This window comes from Pseudochaenichthys georgianus, chromosome 22 (genome assembly GCF_902827115.2).
Source record: "Pseudochaenichthys georgianus chromosome 22, fPseGeo1.2, whole genome shotgun sequence".
Classification (NCBI taxonomy): Eukaryota; Metazoa; Chordata; class Actinopteri; order Perciformes; family Channichthyidae; genus Pseudochaenichthys; species Pseudochaenichthys georgianus.
Window position 1 is genome coordinate 857,803 of NC_047524.1, and position 19,621 is coordinate 877,423.

Below are 19,621 nucleotides of genomic sequence, written 5' to 3' on the forward strand. Positions count from 1 at the left end.
ACATCAAACTGTAACAAATATTCCACTGAGGGTTCCTGCAGGGTTAAAGCTCCTATACGGCTTAAGGAAAGTTGGATTTAAGACTTTATTAATGTCATTTAGAAGGACATGTAAATGTTGTAAGTATATTTTCATATTACATTACATTTATATAACATGTTGTTTTAGGTAAAACTGTTCATCTGGAAATTAATAAATACAGCTGTCATAAATAATATTTCAGTCAGACAACTCACGTGTTTCTGAGTTAGGCGTCTAGGCTCGGGCCTCGTCACTCACAGATATACATAGCATGAGTGATGATTAGATAACTAACCCCCCGAGCCTACAGGTGGAAGCTGGGATGGAAGCTGGGGTGGAAGCTGGGGTGGACGCCGGGGTGGACGCCGGGGTGGACGCCGGGGTGGACGCCGGGGTGGAAGCCGGGGTGGACGCCGCAGCAACGTGGAAGTAGCTGCAGCAAAGCAGCAGCAAGCAATGCATAGAGAGAGATCTGGCAGGTTCAATAGAGCGGCATATCAAGGGGACTCTGTTTAGTTGGTTGTAGAGTGGCAAGGGGCGTTAGGTATGAATGCAGAATAGGTGCTCGAGTTGACTGCCTGAACTAGCTCGCAGGCTTCGCCCCATTAGTGGAGCAAAAAACATTAAAAAAAGTCATCTCCTTTTCAACACTGGTTTCTGGAGTTATTTATTTGTTTAAATAGTGGAGAATAAATGTCAAATGATTTAATAATGTAAATACTGCATGTTGCAACACACATTTATTTGTGTTAACACACTGAAATATTACAAGACAAATTACTACAAATAAAAGCATTCCTCCTTACAAGCACTTAAAAATACATAATATTAAAACTGAAATGATTGACATTACATTACATGTTAGTTTTAGACGCTTTTATCCAAAGCGACTTACGTACTGAATACTGTGGGCAATCCCCACAGGAGCAACGACATGCTGACTGCAGTGGGGTTTGAACCTGTGCTCCCCCTGATCCGAACACCAACGCACAACCCACTGCACCACACGCCTCCCTTTTATTTATGGTCAAATAAGGAAAAACATGTACATGGTGCACACAGAGACACCGTTAAAGGAGATCAAAAGTAAGGAAACTCAAATATTATATATATAGAAAATGATTTACATGAAATCTGGATATAATAAAAAATTAGGTGCAAATCAAATATGTGCATTGTTGCTATGGAAGTGGATGAGAGGTGAAAAGTACACTAAAGGTGAATTTCCTACGACTTATGTGCTTTTAAAATCCTCCTTTTACGATCTTTAGAATACTGAATAATCAAACTGAAATGATTTAAGGTTAAATAATAAACATTAACTTAACATTTGAACTCAAACTGAGATATTAAAGGCGAATTTCTTCCGACTTCTGTGCTTTTAGAGCAGGGGTGTCAAACTCAATTTCATCGCGGGCCACATTAGAATTATGGCTGCACTCAAAGGGACAGTGGTAACTGTAAGACTATATAAATATACATAGATAAATATAAATAATATATATAAAATAATGTTTTATTTTACAATATTTCCTCTGCATTGGATTATTATCGGATAGGGTAATAACTTAATAATTAACTACGCCTGAAAGCAGAAGTAATTGCAGTGCGCATCTCACAAAATGAGATGCATTGTGGGACATGTAGTTTATGGGCAACGTGCTATAATAAACGTATTATATTCTTTGCAAGCTCTTGTGGGGCCACAGCAAATGAAGTGGCGGGCCGGATTTGGCCCCCGGGCCTTGAGTTTGACACCCCTGTTTTAGAGCCTTTAAATCCTCATTTTAAAACTTGAAATACTGAATAATCAACTTGAAAGCACTTCGATTTTAGAGATGGAAAATCTGAAATGTTCTTAACCACTAACACTTTCATTTTTAAGTTGCATGGCCCTCGTCTCTCCTGCTACAGTTTACATTCATGGAATGTGTAAAGTCTTTCGTCTCTACAGCTGCATTATTAAAACAGTGTTGACCCGCTGCTCTATGTGTGCTGTCGGATGGCCTCGATCCAGTCCACCTTCTGCTGCTGAGTCGGAGCCTGGATGAAGTAATGAGTGTCCTCCTGAGTGATGATCTTGAACAGGTTGCCCTGAATGTTTCCTTTAACACCTGATTGGTAGAAAGAATCACAGTCAATCAAGAAGACACGCATCAGGAAGGCAGTGCAGTTACAACACAATGTGTCTTCTGAGTCCTGGATCCTGAGTCCTGGATCCTGAGTCCTGGATCCTGAGTCCTGCATCCTGAGTCCTGGATCCTGAGTCCTGAGTTGTGGCTGAGCCTGTTGCTGACACATGCATTTTCAAGCATCTGGACTATCTATATTGTAAATATGTTATCTTTTCAATTTACACACGACATCTATTGTGGCATTTTCTCTATAATCTGTACCCTGTGTCCTTTTGTGTCCTTTTGTGTCCTTTTGTAGTCAACTTCCTGTTGTTTGTCTTGTCTTACCCCGGCTGATACTTCACTAAATACACTGTTTTAATTTGTAAGGTAAAATTGTAAATGTAAATTGTAAATCTGTAACCCTGTAAGGTGTCCTTGGGTGTTTTGAAAGGCGCCCCCCAAAGTAAATGTATTATTATTATTATTATTATTATTATTATTGTACGTCTGTCCGTCCTGACTCCTGGGAGAGGGACCCTCCGGTGTTGATCTCCTCAAGGTTTCTAACATGTTTCCCCCATTAACTTGGGGGGTTTCTTTTGGAGGGTTTCCTTGTCCCATGCGAGGGTCCACTCCAAGGACAGTCAAAGTCAAGTCCAAGTCAACTTTATTGTCAATCTCCAAATATGTTTGTACACCCAGAAAGATCGAAATACTGTTTCCCACAGTCCCGAGGTATAAAAAAACTCACACATTAAAATGCAAGAACACTCAATAATTTACAAAAAAAACACTTACACTTACTTCAAGTAAGCGAGATATATATAAAAAAGATGATGTACATAGTCCTCTGTTTCAGAGGGGGTCGTATTCGTATTCAAGTCCACTGAGACAAATGTAGGATATGTGGGATATTGGGCTTTATAAATACACTTTGATTGATTGATTGATTGATGGGTTGATTTTCCTCGCAGACATAAACAAACCCCAGTCGAAAAATCGACCACAAAGCCATTGACTCACCCGAGGGAACTCCGTTATCCCCGAGCGAGGAAACCAGACATGCTCTCAGAGAGAAGCCGCCCACGGGACTGATGTCATCCTGGAGAGAAAGTGACGTAATGTAAGACAGGAAGTGAAAAACACAGATTCATGAGTAATGAGCACTTCAGAGTCACAGCCGACCTGCTTCATTAAACATGTCAAATATAACTATAATACAACTAACGTGTGTTTTTAAGGTTTTTTTAATGAATTTTTTATATAAATAGAAAATAATTAAGAAATACATGGATTTTGTTGTATTATTATTTAATTTTGTATTGTGCGTTTGAATACTGAGAAAAGCACTATATAATAATAATAATAATAATATTTGTTCTTATTTAACCTTCAAACACATTTACAATAAAACAGAACCAATTAAAAAACGTGTTTCTTTGTGTATTGCTCCGTCCTCACCTTGGTGGGGTCGTAGTAGTGGAGGTACGCCGGCTCTGAGCGAAGAACGAACAGACGGACCTTCCAGTTCTTCCTCCTGTGACCCTGAGGATGAGGTGGGAGAAGTACTCAGATCTTATACTTCAGTAAATGTAGAAGTACTCAGATCTTGTACTTGAGTAAAAGTAGAAGTACTCAGATCTTATACTTCAGTAAATGTAGAAGTACTCAGATCTTGTACTTGAGTAAAAGTAGAAGTACTCAGATCTTATACTTCAGTAAAAGTAGAAGAACTCAGATCTTGTACTTGAGTAAAAGTAGAAGTACTCAGATCATGTTCTTGAGTAAAAGTAGAAATACTCAGATCTTGTACTTTAGTAAAAGTAGTAGTACTCAGATCTTGTACTTTAGTAAAAGAAGAAGTACTCAGATCTTGTACTTGAGTAAAAGTAGAAGAACTCAGATCTTGTACTTTAGTAAAAGTAGAAGTACTCATATCTTGTACTTTAGTAAAAGTAGTAGTACTCAGATCTTGTACTTGAGTAAAAGTAGAAGAACTCAGATCTTGTACTTGAGTAAAAGTAGAAGTACTCAGATCTTGTACTTCAGTAAAAGTAGAAGAACTCAGATCTTGTACTTTAGTAAAAGTAGAAGTACTCATATCTTGTACTTTAGTAAAAGTAGTAGTACTCAGATCTTGTACTTGAGTAAAAGTAGTAGTACTCAGATCTTGTACTTTAGTAAAAGTAGTAGTACTCAGATCTCGTACTTTAGTAAAAGTAGTAGTACTCAGATCTTGTACTTGAGTAAAAGTAGAAGTACTCAGATCTTGTACTTGAGTAAAAGTAGAAGTACTCAGATCTTGTACTTGAGTAAAAGTAGAAGTACTCAGATCTTGTACTTGAGTAAAAGTAGTAGTACTCAGATCTTGTACTTGAGTAAAAGTAGAAGTACTCAGATCTTGTACTTGAGTAAAAGTAGAAGTACTCAGATCTTGTACTTGAGTAAAAGTAGAAGTACTCAGATCTTGTACTTGAGTAAAAGTAGAAGTACTCAGATCTTGTACTTGAGTAAAAGTAGAAGTACTCAGATCTTGTACTTGAGTAAAAGTAGTAGTACTCAGATCTTGTACTTGAGTAAAAGTAGAAGTACTCAGATCTTGTACTTGAGTAAAGTAGAAGTACTCAGATCTTGTACTTGAGTAAAAGTAGAAGTACTCAGATCTTGTACTTGAGTAAAAGTAGAAGTACTCAGATCTTGTACTTGAGTAAAAGTAGAAGTACTCAGATCTTGTACTTGAGTAAAAGTACTCAGATCTTGTACTTGAGTAAAAGTAGTAGTACTCAGATCTTGTACTTGAGTAAAAGTAGAAGTACTCAGATCTTGTACATGCAGCATGTCGCAATGAGTCCACTCCTTTGTTCCAGGTAATCTGATTTCATTAGTGGTACAATAAAACAGACTGTTTCTCAGCGTGTCTCACTTCTTTCATTAAACGGGACAAAAGCAAAACACATTTTGCAAAACCTTCAATTCATCAAAACATTCTCCATTCCTCGGGGTGCTTCCCTCACCGAGGAGGAACGAGAGAAAGACTGTTTTATTCAAGAGTTCAAAGTTCAAATGGATAAGTGATCCACATACAAATAATAATTGTGTGGGTGAAGTTTTCCTTGATTGACTTTGTATTGCAATTGATGTATTAGCAGGCCTATAGTGTGTACCTGTTTGAGTAGATATCCTCTCTTGATCACTTTCCCGCTGAGCTCCACTGCAGACATCGAGGTCTCGGCCTTCACGCTGCCTCTCTTCTTCAAGCTGTCGGACTGGGATTCAGGAGGAACATGGATTAGATATCATTCATCTCTCTCTATATGTAGATATTCTTCCTGCAGAGACCCAGTGTTAGAAAAGTCTTCAATGTTTACTTCAGATCAGCTCCACGTCAGAAATGAGCATGCTTGATGTCTCTCTCCATAGAGGCTGAATCATCATGTTAATCACATAGCTATCATCTGCCTCAAACAGTCCTGATGCTCTTCCAGGTCATCACACATCCTGGCATGTTCACAGCTACAGTTGGGATACCTTTGTTATCATGTGACTCTGATATTGGAAGAGGACATTCAGTATTTTCCCAACACCCTGGTACTCACGAAGCTGTAGAGAGCGGTGGAGTCGTCCATGAAGTGCTCGGTGAGTCCGGCGGTTCTCAGCGCCTCCACGCTCTTCAGACCGACGGGCCACAGGAAGCTCTCCTCCTGCAGGGCGGAGGCCAGAGTCAGAGCCTCCAACCGGGTCAGAGCCATCTGAGAGAACACCAGCCAGTCCACCACCGCAGAGCCTGGGGGGGGGGGGGGGGGCATCAGCGTTACACAGATAGGACAAAAGTACACACATCCTGTACTCAAGTAGAAGTACAGATACTCGTGTTTAAAAATACTCTGGTGAAAGTAGAAGTACTGACTAAACTTCTTTACTCAAGTAAAAGTAAAGAGGCTTTGAAGTGTACAGTAAAAAGTACCCATAGCTAGCAACTGCTTTAAAGAGTACCTGACCTCCCTTTATATCAATAGAACAATAATGTCATTGTTAGCTAATGAATGTTTCCATGCTGAACAACGGCAACATGACAACGTTTCCATTGGTCCCTCTTCTTTAGAGAAGACCAGGAAGTGATGGATACAAGGATCGTGTTCCAACCAATAGGCACGCAGTGACTCTAAAGAATAATGATGACGCACCAAACACACATTCAGACTAAAGGAACCAGCTGTTTGGGAAATGAGAGAAGTAGAAAGTACAGGTATTTGAGTTCAACATGTAAGAAGTAGAAAGTACAGGTATTTGAGTTCAACATGTAAGAAGTAGAAAGTACAGGTATTTGTGTTCAACATGTAAGAAGTAGAAAGTACAGGTATTTGTGTTCAACATGTAAGAAGTAGAAAGTACAGGTATTTGAGTTCAACATGTAAGAAGTAGAAAGTACAGGTATTTGTGTTCAACATGTGAGAAGTAGAAAGTACAGGTATTTGAGTTCAACATGTAAGAAGTAGAAAGTACAGGTATTTGTGTTCAACATGTAAGAAGTAGAAAGTACAGATATTTGAGTTCAACATGTAAGAAGTAGAAAGTACAGGTATTTGTGTTCAACATGAGAGAAGTAGAAAGTACAGGTATTTGAGTTCAACATGTAAGAAGTAGAAAGTACAGGTATTTGTGTTCAACATGTGAGAAGTAGAAAGTACAGATATTTGGGTTCAACATGTAAGAAGTAGAAAGTACAGGTATTTGAGTTCAACATGTAAGAAGTAGAAAGTACAGGTATTTGGGTTCAACATGTGAGAAGTAGAAAGTACAGGTATTTGAGTTCAACATGTAAGAAGTAGAAAGTACAGGTATTTGGGTTCAACATGTGAGAAGTAGAAAGTACAGGTATTTGAGTTCAACATGTAAGAAGTAGAAAGTACAGGTATTTGTGTTCAACATGTAAGAAGTAGAAAGTACAGGTATTTGAGTTCAACATGTAAGAAGTAGAAAGTACAGGTATTTGTGTTCAACATGTAAGAAGTAGAAAGTACAGGTATTTGAGTTCAACATGTAAGAAGTAGAAAGTACAGGTATTTGGGTTCAACATGTGAGAAGTAGAAAGTACAGGTATTTGAGTTCAACATGTAAGAAGTAGAAAGTACAGGTATTTGAGTTCAACATGTGAGAAGTAGAAAGTACAGGTATTTGGGTTCAACATGTAAGAAGTAGAAAGTACAGGTATTTGTGTTCAACATGTAAGAAGTAGGAAGTACAGGTATTTGTGTTCAACATGTAAGAAGTAGAAAGTACAGGTATTTGTGTTCAAAGTGTAAGAAGTAGAAAGTACAGGTATTTGGGTTCAACATGTGAGAAGTAGAAAGTACAGGTATTTGTGTTCAACATGTAAGAAGTAGAAAGTACAGGTATTTGTGTTCAACATGTAAGAAGTAGAAAGTACAGGTATTTGTGTTCAACATGTGAGAAGTAGAAAGTACAGGTATTTGTGTTCAACATGAGAGAAGTAGAAAGTACAGGTATTTGAGTTCAACATGTAAGAAGTAGAAAGTACAGGTATTTGTGTTCAACATGTAAGAAGTAGAAAGTACAGGTATTTGAGTTCAACATGTAAGAAGTAGAAAGTACAGGTATTTGAGTTCAACATGTAAGAAGTAGAAAGTACAGGTATTTGTGTTCAACATGTAAGAAGTAGAAAGTACAGGTATTTGAGTTCAACATGTAAGAAGTAGAAAGTACAGGTATTTGAGTTCAACATGTAAGAAGTAGAAAGTACAGGTATTTGGGTTCAACATGTGAGAAGTAGAAAGTACAGGTATTTGAGTTCAACATGTAAGAAGTAGAAAGTACAGGTATTTGTGTTCAACATGTAAGAAGTAGAAAGTACAGGTATTTGTGTTCAACATGTAAGAAGTAGGAAGTACAGGTATTTGAGTTCAACATGTAAGAAGTAGAAAGTACAGGTATTTGTGTTCAACATGTAAGAAGTAGAAAGTACAGGTATTTGAGTTCAACATGTAAGAAGTAGAAAGTACAGGTATTTGAGTTCAACATGTAAGAAGTAGAAAGTACAGGTATTTGTGTTCAACATGTAAGAAGTAGAAAGTACAGGTATTTGAGTTCAACATGTAAGAAGTAGAAAGTACAGGTATTTGAGTTCAACATGTAAGAAGTAGAAAGTACAGGTATTTGGGTTCAACATGTGAGAAGTAGAAAGTACAGGTATTTGAGTTCAACATGTAAGAAGTAGAAAGTACAGGTATTTGTGTTCAACATGTAAGAAGTAGAAAGTACAGGTATTTGTGTTCAACATGTAAGAAGTAGGAAGTACAGGTATTTGTGTTCAACATGTGAGAAGTAGAAAGTACAGGTATTTGTGTTCAACATGTAAGAAGTCAAAGGGAAAAGTCGTCAGAAAAATAAGTAGTGGAGTAAAGTACTGATACCAGAAACATGTACTTAAGTACAGTAACAAAGTATTTGTACTCCGCTACTTCCCACCTCTGGCGTTACACACCGGGGTCAGGACTCAAGGTCACTGCAGTTTCTCTGTTAGGGCACCAGTTTGATCCCACAGGCCTCAAGACTTCTTCTTATAGTCTAAGTAAGATATAGGTCCTTTAAAAAGAGGATATTATAAAGGCGTACCTGAGAAACAGTTGCTGTACGAGCTGCCGTGATCAGAGTGGTTTCCCATCTTGATTCCACTGTGCACGTCATACATGGACTCCAGCACTTTGCTAAAAAACAGACACATCATCAGAAATATGGCGAAACAGTGAAAACACCACAAGGTTACACACAGTTTTCAAAGCCTCACATCAGATTGATGTCGTGCAGCTGGGGTCCTGTAGTAGTAGTTTCCAGAGTTGGCCCTTTCACACCTTCGGGGCCCCGCAGCTTCTCCGTGGCGGCGCTGATATCTCCCGCCCAGTCATCCCTCTCCTCCCGGGAACAAGCCTCCAGGAAATGATCCACGCCATTCTTCGTCCGGAGCTTGATCACCAGCTGGAGACAGATACACAGAAAGGAGATTTATAGGTGGTGGATTCGGCCAAGAAGTGGAAGGCAAATCGTTCCTCAGAGTTCAGGTCCTGACAAAACCGTATCCTGAGGCGAAACAGGAGGGGAGTTGGTGAAGACGCACCTTACTGTGGTTTCTAACCATAAAAACATAAACAAAGGAAACATCTGACACAATATGCACCTATTTAGGAGGCTGTGGCTCAGTGGTTGGTGCACTGAGGGGGTTCAATCCCCACTGAAGACTGCATGCCGTTGTGTCCTTGGGCAAGACACTTCACCCTAAATTGCTCCTGGGAGTCGCCTTGGGTAATGTAATGTAATTTATGCATGTGTAATCTCATAATGTGGATTCAAATGTGCAAATATATATATCTGCAAATAGATTATTTTAGTAAAGTTTTAAGAAATATTTTACCAATTTATTAAGGAATATTAATTCGTTTTTTATATATAATTTATTTCCTTTTCATTTCTTTTTTTGTCTTATTTTTAAAAAAATGAAATAAGTAACAAACAAAAAATACAGTTTATTTTTAATACATTAAATAAACGACGGGAAAGTTGTGATCATGGGATAAGCTGCACGGGACCTTTTTTCACATAAATAATAATAATAATTAAATATAATTCATTTCAATTAAAAAATATATATATAGAATTAACAAAAAAATAAAATAATTATAAAATAATCTATTTTTGTGTGTCTTTAAAAAAGGTTTGAGTCCTTAAATCTGGATGAACTCACCGGCCGGTTTTCATAGTCCAGGAAAGGAGAAGTGATCCCGCAGTCCTTCAGGAGGATCTTCCCTCGCTGGCACGAGTCTCTTCTTCCTCCCTCGTATTTAAAATACAGAAGCTTGTCCGGCGTCAAAACGAACCAGCGCGGCTTCCAGTTGTGGACGAGGTGACCCTGAGAGGAAATCATCAGAAGAAATCAAACCAGAGGAGGGAGAAGTACTCAGATCTGGTAGTAAAAGTAGAAGTACTCAGAACGTGTACTTGAGTAAAAGTATAAGTACTCAGATCTTGTACTTGAGTAAAAGTAGAAGTACTCAGATCTTGTACTAGAGTAAAAGTAGAAGTACTCAGATATTGTACTTGAGTAAAAGTAGAAGTACTCAGAATGTGTACTTGAGTAAAAGTAGAAGAAGTACTCAGATCTTGTACTAGAGTAAAAGTATAAGTACTCAGATCTTGTACTTGAGTAAAAGTAGAAGTGTTCAGATCTTGTACTTGTCTTGTACTTGAGTAAAAGTAGAAGTACTCAGATCTTGTACTTGAGTAAAAGTAGAAGTACTCAGATCTTGTACTTGAGTAAAAATAGAAGTACTCAGATCTTGTACTTGAGTAAAAGTAGAAGTACTCAGATCTTGTACTTGAGTAAAAGTAGAAGTACTCAGATCTTGTACTTGAGTAAAAGTAGAAGTACTCAGATCTTGTACTTGAGTAAAAGTAGAAGTACTCAGATCTTGTACTTGAGTAAAAGTACTCAGTAGAAGTAAAAGAGTGTAGGAATACTCTGTTACAGTAAAAGTCCTGCATTCAAAATGTTACTCAAGTAAAAGTAGAAAAGTACTATCATTGTACTTAAATACAGTAAGTAAATGTACTTAGTTACACCTTTACAAAAAGACCCTGCGCTTTCAAACAATACATCAGTGTGACATTAGACCATTTGGATTTCAGTGATTAAAGTAAACATCAGCCTAAGAAACAACAACAACAACAACAACAACAACATATGAATATATGGAAACTTTTACTCTCTACTTCATCCCTAATTAAATCTAGACTTGACAGCAGTTATAATATAATGTATTTGTAATGTCTTACCCGCTTCACGAGGAAGCCCTCTCTCAGCGTTGGGTTTTTCTTTGCTTCCATTCTGTTCGGAGTGATCTTGGAAGTGAGCCTGTTCCTGCCTGCTCACCTTTATGAGAGGTTTCTTGTTAAGTGCGTCACCCTGCTCACACCCTAACACACTCACGGCTTCCTGCTCACCGACAGGCTGAATACATGCTGTAACTTCTGTAAGTTCTCACCGGAGGGCGGCAGACTCCTTCAGAGGATCAGCCTGGGAGAGGATTGTTCGGTAAAGTCATTTATTTTTGCTATGCAAGGAGACGTTGTTCTATAAGACATGAAATTATACAGAAGTTAAAATAAAACATGTACTATTATGTACGAGACAGATTTTATTTAAATAGATTTTTTTAATTATTATTATTTTACATTTTTTAAACTTATTGGGGATAAAATACATCTATTTTCAAAGTATTTTTTTCATAAAGTAATTTATTCTCATTTTTCTTCTTTTAATGTAATTGTTATTAAGTTTTGTTTAATTACACACAAATTCACTACATGATATTTCTTGTTTGTGAAATACAGTAGCAAAAGGATTCTGGATCTATATAAATTGATAAATAAAATATACTTATGGTAGACACTAATTGCATTATTATAATAACAATTTACGTAATACAGGGATGTAATACATGTTTAAACATAACAACCGATAGAACAGCTGTGCAAGAGAGCGATCAAGGTTTTTGGCAGAAAGCCAAATTCATAGCACGCTGTACCGTCCTTGAAAAACACGATTTCTTGAGTTTTGACCATTTCAAGTCTTTTAAAAGTATGTGCCCCCCCCCCTCCTCCTTGCTACTTGGAGAGGTCCCAGTTCACCTCCTGCCCTGCCGTGGTGCCCTTGAGCAAGGCACCGGACATCCCCCTCCCCCCCACTCCCATTGCTCCCCGGGCGCTGTACAAGAGCTGCCCCTCCATGTGAGGTCGGCCCAGACCCTAGGGGTTTTTAAATCAAAATTAAAAACTCACTTCTTCACCCTGGCCTTCTAATCATAGCAGAGCACGACTCATGACACTTCCCTGTGTTTGATTCTTATATTTGCTGTTGTAATTTATTGTCTTCCGTTTACATCGGTAGTAATGTGTTATTTATTATCTGCATGTGCAGCACTTTGGCTCGACCGAAAATCGTTTTTAAATGTGTATGCTGCTCTTGCTCTTTCTGGATATCATGTATTTATTTTTTCCATGTTTATAAATGTCATGTTCTTAAAGGTGGGGTAGGCAATTCACTTCAGAAACACTTTTTTTTATATTCCATGGAATGCTCTTAACATCCCGATAGCAATGAATACATTAAATGCTTTGACAATAAATATATAAAAATATCTCATCTGTGGAAGCCGTGGCACTGTGAAAAGCACGATCAATCATCTGAGCCGGCCCGGCGAAAGTAACTGGATGGCCTACCTGCCTGTCAGCCTTCCATCTGTGAACAAACTTATCTCGTGCCCTCATTGGTCATGTGCGCGTTCGTGTGTGTTGGGGGAGGGGCTCTGTGAGGAAGTCTGAAGGAAGGGCAGATTTTTTCTGGTTGTGTATTTTCAAATTCTAGCGCACTCGAGCTGGTTTCTCCAATTACCTACCTGTGAAGCTGACCGTTGAGCGGCCCAGACCAAGCAAGGAGGCAGAGGCAGAACGTCCAAAAATATAACCCGGCGTGGGCATTTATTAAAAACACGGGCACAAAGTTCACAGTCTCAATCCTGCTGTTCTCTTTGTCCACATCCTGCAGCCACAAGGATCTCACACACACACCCAGCCCTCTCAACAGACAGGGCAACAGAGCCTAAATACCCACACTCCAATCATCACAACAAGACACAGGTGAGGGGGGAGGAGACAACACAGGACACCAGGTGAGGGGGGAGGAGACAACACAGGACACCAGGTGCACACAATCATTAGCCACAGACAACATATACTGTGCAATCACGCTAATAAAGTGCCCTATTACCCGGCCTGAAGCCGTCAGTCCATAGTGACGAAGTTACATTCGTCACACTACCCCACCTTTAAATGTTGTATGTTAGGGACTACGGATGGAAATTAGCTCAAAGCTAAAATCCAGCATATTTACACTTGAAGCATTATTTGTTTTAAGTGTTCCTCAATGTGCATTGTCCCTTTTCAAATAAACGATTAAATGAAATGAATATATATGTTTCTACAGATGTAAAGAAGTTGTAAAACAGTAAGAACAAGTATTATCTAAAAAAAGTACATTTACCACACGGATGAGCAGCCTTGGCTCTTACCGGTGTGTGTTTTGGTAAAAAAAAATCTTTCTAAATCTCTAAGGGACTTTCCACCCCATCAGTCCCAGTATGTGAGTGATTCAGATCCAGGAAATGAAGTAGTAGGAAACATCCTCAATCTCTTTTTGATGAACAACAACCAGCAGCTGGTGGTCTAACCTCTCTGTTCTGTAGCAGCTGCAGCACCAGGAGGAAGAGGAGCAGGAGGAGGAAGAGGAGCAGGTAGAAGTCAGTTAATGAGAAACATGCGGGGGATGGTCCTGAGAGAGGGACTGCAGCCACATGAGGCCCTGCTGCTAATCATCCTCTCATACTTCAGTAGGAAGCTCAGAAATGATGTATTTATAATTCATTCTTTGACTGACATTGTTGGAAACGATTAAGTCATTTTGGATGCTTTGCTAACTTAATTGGTACCCTCAAGTAACTCTATTGTAACTCGTAAATAACAGATATGCTTTGGGCCATCTGGGGGCAACGGAAAGAAGCTGCAAATATAGAAACGGACATGCAGGGAGGGCAGGCTGGGGCCAGTTATTTCATGAGAGGGGCACAATCAAAGCAGGTTAAAAAGACAAAGACAGTAGGAAGTAATTGTGTAAAATAGACGTTTTTGTTTTAGTAACTTTAAGTGACAATTTAATTAAAAAACATAAAAAGTATTTGCTTATATAAGGTAAGGAACAGTTTAATCTCCACTGTACATCCGCGTCACTGATTTCATTTAGTTCCAATAAATCGTAATATTGTAACCTTTTTTTTGGAGGGGGGGTCCCTGGTCAGTGTTACGGGGGCCCCTGTTGCCCCCCCCCCAGAACCGCCCCTGTGCAGCACAGTTACCATGTTATCCTTTTAAAGGGTTGTCTCTTTCCTGTAGTGTGTCATATAGGTTTTTGTGCATGTTAAAGGTCTGCAAAGGCTAAAATCCTTGTTCCCTCCATTTACAGTGAAAGGACATTGGTAGGAGCATGCAGGAACAATGAGGTTGCACGAAACATAATCAATAGCTATACTAAACATTGTATGAGAATACGTTGCACGCCTAAATACTTACTATTATACTTTTTCAGCTTTAACCCTCCTGTTGCCTTCGGGTCAAATCTGACTGATTTACTACTTTCATCAATCATAACTTTTTTGTTTTACATTCGATTGCATTACGTCTTTATGATATCCTTCACAGTAGAGATTTGAACATATGACATTGCTGATCACCACTTCCATTGAGTTTTGGATGATTTAGTCAATTTTGTAACACCCGTTCGCGGTCAAAAATTGGGGGGGGGGAGAACTGAGCGGAGAACTGCGCACAGCAGCTGAGGCCCTCTGGGCGGGGCCCCATGCAGCCTGCGTGATTGGCCTGTAGGGAGGGGCGGCCCTGCCGGTAGTCCACCAGCAGATGAGAAACACCCACCTCTCCGCCTCTTCCAAGGGACGAGGGGACCGTGCGGCAGAGGTTCGATTTTTTTTGTCCGTTAAAGTTTAAATCTTCCGGAGAAAATTTGAAAAGTGCCGGTCAAAGGTCTTCTTTGTTATTTATTGAGCTTTAAAACAAATTGAAAACGACTCTATATAATAATAAAAAACGGAGCCTCTCTTTTCCTCCCCCTCTTCTGACAGCCCAGCAGCTGATCTCTGAGCAGGAGAGGTGGGGAGAGGCGGGGCTATTGTAAACACAGAGCCGCTTGGCCATAGATATACGAGATGACTCACCCGCGCTGCTGGCCAATGGAGACCGACGTTGCCACTTGGCCGCCATCTTGCCACAGGCAGTTCTCTCATTCACATTATGGTTTACTATTTAAATAACCATAGCTTGCTCAATTTTCAACCAATTTTCAAACGGTTTGGTTTTTTATAAACATCAAATATGTAGTTATGATACTGCATACTTATAATCATGGACTTTAATATGAAAATAACATTAATCAGATAAAGCAATAGCTATACACACACACACACACACACACACACACACACACACACACACACACACACACACACACACACACACACACACACACACACACACACACACACACACACACACACACACACACACACACACACACACACACACACACGGTATTTATATTAAATATTTGCCGGTGTATATATTTCCATTTATTTTATTATATTGTTAATATTTAAAATAAATTATAAATAAATTATAAAATTAAAATACATTTATATTTATATATAAAAATCGGTCTCATGTTACCACTCTGTAAGCCAAGAGTTGTTAATTTAGCAATGCCTTAGCTTTAAGAACAGGGACAGAACTAATGACAATAGCATATGTTGGTATATTATTTAGATATTCACACCTTTATCAGAAGAACCAAACCAACATAAAATGTGCTCACAGACAGGCCAGTTCTGTCTCATTTATCACAATTATTTTTGACATGAGATCTTCATATCATCCACTGTTTAAATTGTTCCCTATATTGCCCCTATGCCCCTGTAAGGTGTCCTTGGGTGTTATGAAAGGCGGCCCCCCCAAAATAAATGTATTATTATTATTATTAAGAAGAACAACTTGGTGTGGTGTAGGAAGCAGGAGCAGGTGGGGAGAGATGGGGCTTCAAGGTTCAAGGTTATTTGTTTTAAATGTGTCTTGGAGATAAGGACCAGCTGCACACAATAAAATACAGTATAACACAAAACCAATAAGACACACGGTGACACATGGCACACCAACAATCAATCATCATCCAGCCTCAGCTTTGGTATTCTTTCACAACCATGTTATGGGTTTATTAGACTGAGCAAACATAAACATATGTGGGGAACATAGTGCTGCGTCTCATGGAACATGAATATTTAATAAATACATAGTAGTTGGCGATATATGTTCCCAGTGATAGCGATTCGCCATTAAACATCCGTAGGATGCACAAAAGTCCGGCATAGTCAGGTACTTCTGTAAACACAAAGCCAGCAAATTCCTGTATCATAATGCAAGATGTTTTTAACAAGCCAAACCACTTGGAAGAAATCATGTGTAACTTAAGTTATGTTGAAAAGAAAGAGCAGTTCTGCCTCTCCCACTGGTGTAAAGTTGCTGGGTCAACTTTGTAATACTAGGTCTCACTCACAGCCTCTTGTTATTAGCCAGCTAATAAATACAACCACATACACAAAGAAAAGCTGCAATTTCAACATGTCCAAGCATCCTGTATCATAGCCATGCTAATAATGTTTCTAATAAACCAAACCGTTTGTAAATCAGTCAAGATTTCAGAGAGTTAAGAGTATTTTTGTGCAGATCACTCACCTTACAACAGCTACCATAACGCAAATCAGAGTAACTGTTGACTGTGGCAAGATGGCGGCAGGTCAGCTACGCTGGAAAATCTCCCATGAGCCATCTAGTGTTTATATATATCTATGGTTGGCCCCCCAGAGCGTTTCGGCCGCAGATCTACCCACCATCGTTTTCTGCGTTTCCATGTCGGCCTCGTGTGACCGAACCGTCTATCTGATCGTGAACTGTAGCAGATACGACCGTTATCGTTCTCGTGTGACCGGGGCCTGAGTGTAAGCACTTTCACATATAACTGTAATAAAACTGTGCAGTATATATACTTTTATTTACAATGTAATACTTCTTATTACTGGCTGCTTCTTTACCACTTGTATGTATTGTAGTTATATCTTCTTGGTCGAATGCACTTATTGTAAGTCGCTTTGGATAAAAGCGTCAGCTAAATGTAATGTAATGTTTCCTAGCTTTTATATTGCTGCTACTTGTATTTTTTTACCATGCATATTATTTGAGATTTTTTTTGGGGTGGATGACAGAGTCTACTTATTTTATTTTGCCTTTTATCTGCATTGTTCCCTTTGCTATTAAAATGCAAATGTCCCAACTGTGGGACGAATAAAGGATTTGTGATAATAAAGACCAGTATTCAATTGCAGGAAATAGCTTTCTACATGTAGGACACATTGTGTAACTCAAAAAGATTAAAATATAATTAATGCAAATAAACTACTTCTACTAATAATAATAATCAATTCAATAATATAAATACTATATTATTTTATTATAATATAGTTGTAATATAGTCGAGACAAAACATGCTTATGACATGCTCAAAAACTGATATTTCTTAAATCTGTATTCAAATGTAGTTCCCTCTGTCAGCAATGTATCAACACACACACACACACACACACACACACACACACACACACACACACACACACACACACACACACACACACACACACACACACACACACACACACACACACACACACACACACACACACACACACACACACACACACACATCAGTATTTCTCTGTGTTGTGGTTGACATGGCGATGACTGTTAGGAGTTAAGGCGAGAGGCTGACCATCACCATGAAATGTGCAAATTGACATAAAAATGAATAAGAGGGGAACAAATGCTCCATGTTTTTTAGGCTGTAAACTTTAACTGTTATGTAAGCCATCTAGACAGACAGTGTATCACTCTTCCTCCTCTACATTAGCAGATAAAAGGCATAACATACTTGAATGATTGGTAAATAAAGAATGCTGGAAATAACTGCATCTCCATTAGCCTGTATGCTCTGCAGAGACTGCCTTCTTCATGTCGTGAATTGCAGCTGATGTTTTAATATGGCAATTGGCAATTTGACTTATTCAACATTTGCAAGTTGTCCATTTGACTCATACAATAACCCACCTTCGAGTGATGCTCTAGTTTCTTCATGTTTTGTTTTTTTCCCCTCTTGCTTGCTCCGGACTGAAACTGTTTTTTCACCGACATCTCTTCACCTGCACTCGTGGTATCAAAGCCGTGATTGGTCAGATGTCGATTCATTGCAACGGTGTCGGGTTACAGACGTGCTCCCCTTGTCACCTCTCACTCTCGCGGGGGGGGGAGAACTGAGCGGAGAACTGCGCACAGCAGCTGAGGCCCTCTGGGCGGGGCCCCATGCAGCCTGCGTGATTGGCCTGTAGGGAGGGGCGGCCCTGCCGGTAGTCCACCAGCAGATGAGAAACACCCACCTCTCCGCCTCTTCCAAGGGACGAGGGGACCGTGCGGCAGAGGTTCGATTTTTTTTGTCCGTTAAAGTTTAAATCTTCCGGAGAAAATTTGAAAAGTGCCGGTCAAAGGTCTTCTTTGTTATTTATTGAGCTTTAAAACAAATTGAAAACGACTCTATATAATAAGATGTGTCCACCCCCCCTTATGTGCCCATCCCCCCACATGGATCACACCTGGCACACACAATACATGTTCAGTGTCTATTCTTTGTATATTTACCGCAGATGTTCATGTATACCAGTAGTCTGAATATGTACAGTTTGAAAGGGTGTTAAATGAAATGTGGTGATGATTAATGGTTTTTGTGTTAATCTAATAGCAGTTAAAACCAATTTTACCGCAAACACCAAAGTAAGAGAAAAAATCTATTTGAATCCTTAAAAATATCCTGCAGGAAACTGCTCACAAACACTAAAGGATTTTGAAGGGATTACATTTTTGCTTTACATAATTTGGAATATGTTGTTTTTATTTCCCTGCCAGGACTTTTTTCCAGCAGGTTGTCAGCATGTTTAGCGGGTCACATTTAATAACCCTTTGTGTTGAATGAAAAGCAGAGGCAGTAGTTTCCTGTAAACGCTGCATTGTGTCTCCCAGGTGAAGGAGGAAAGCATGCCAATATAAGACCAAAGGAATGTGCAGCAGACTCAGCGTGGCAACCGACCAGCAGGGTGTCACGAGAGGAATCTGTTCAGCACGGAGAGGAAATACAAACCCAAATCCTGTTTGTGTGACTCTCAAGCATAGACTGTATATATAAACTCTCAAGCAGCTCAAAGTCAAACACACTCCTCTGACTGCCCAGCGGGAAGTCAAGTCAGCAGCTTAAGGTGTGTCTGGAATTCCCTCCGTGCAACATTAACCATAAATCAAACATTAACTACGTGAAATAAAGATGATGGTGTTGTGGCACACCAGGATGTGAAGGGCTGTGACGCAGGCCCGGTTGTCCTGGGCACAAACTTTGAGTGCAAACACTCTCCGGACTCTGTTTTCTTGGTCCACAGACTTATTGTTCACTGGGTGTGTGTTTGTGTGTTCGTGTGTTCACGTCTACAGCTGGATACACACAGCTCAGGCAGTCCCAGGCTTTACGAGACTCAAAGGGAGAGAGGAATGCTAAAAGTCCTAAAGTTTTATTTCCAAATAAGTAAAAAAAACTGCACCGTTATATATTGAAAAAATACAATTCAAATGATTAAAAACGTCACTTCTGTATGCAGCACTTTTGGCTTTCTTGAATATTATTATTATTATTATTATTATTATTATTTAAC

General features: G+C 39.2%; 1 protein-coding gene across 1 annotated transcript; it reads right to left on the reverse strand.

The window, feature by feature from the left end:
- Positions 1-685: 685 nt before the first annotated feature.
- Positions 686-18,161, reverse strand: plek2 (pleckstrin 2). The gene is made up of 10 exons (XM_034112069.2): positions 17,979-18,161; positions 10,983-11,223; positions 9,895-10,059; positions 8,944-9,131; positions 8,772-8,863; positions 5,735-5,922; positions 5,303-5,404; positions 3,600-3,683; positions 3,162-3,240; positions 686-2,135 (listed from the first exon to the last, which is right to left on the reverse strand). The coding sequence occupies exons 2-10, from the start codon at positions 11,031-11,033 to the stop codon at positions 2,008-2,010; spliced, it is 1,077 nt and encodes a 358-aa protein (XP_033967960.1). The 5' UTR covers positions 11,034-11,223; positions 17,979-18,161; the 3' UTR covers positions 686-2,007.
- Positions 18,162-19,621: the final 1,460 nt, after the last annotated feature.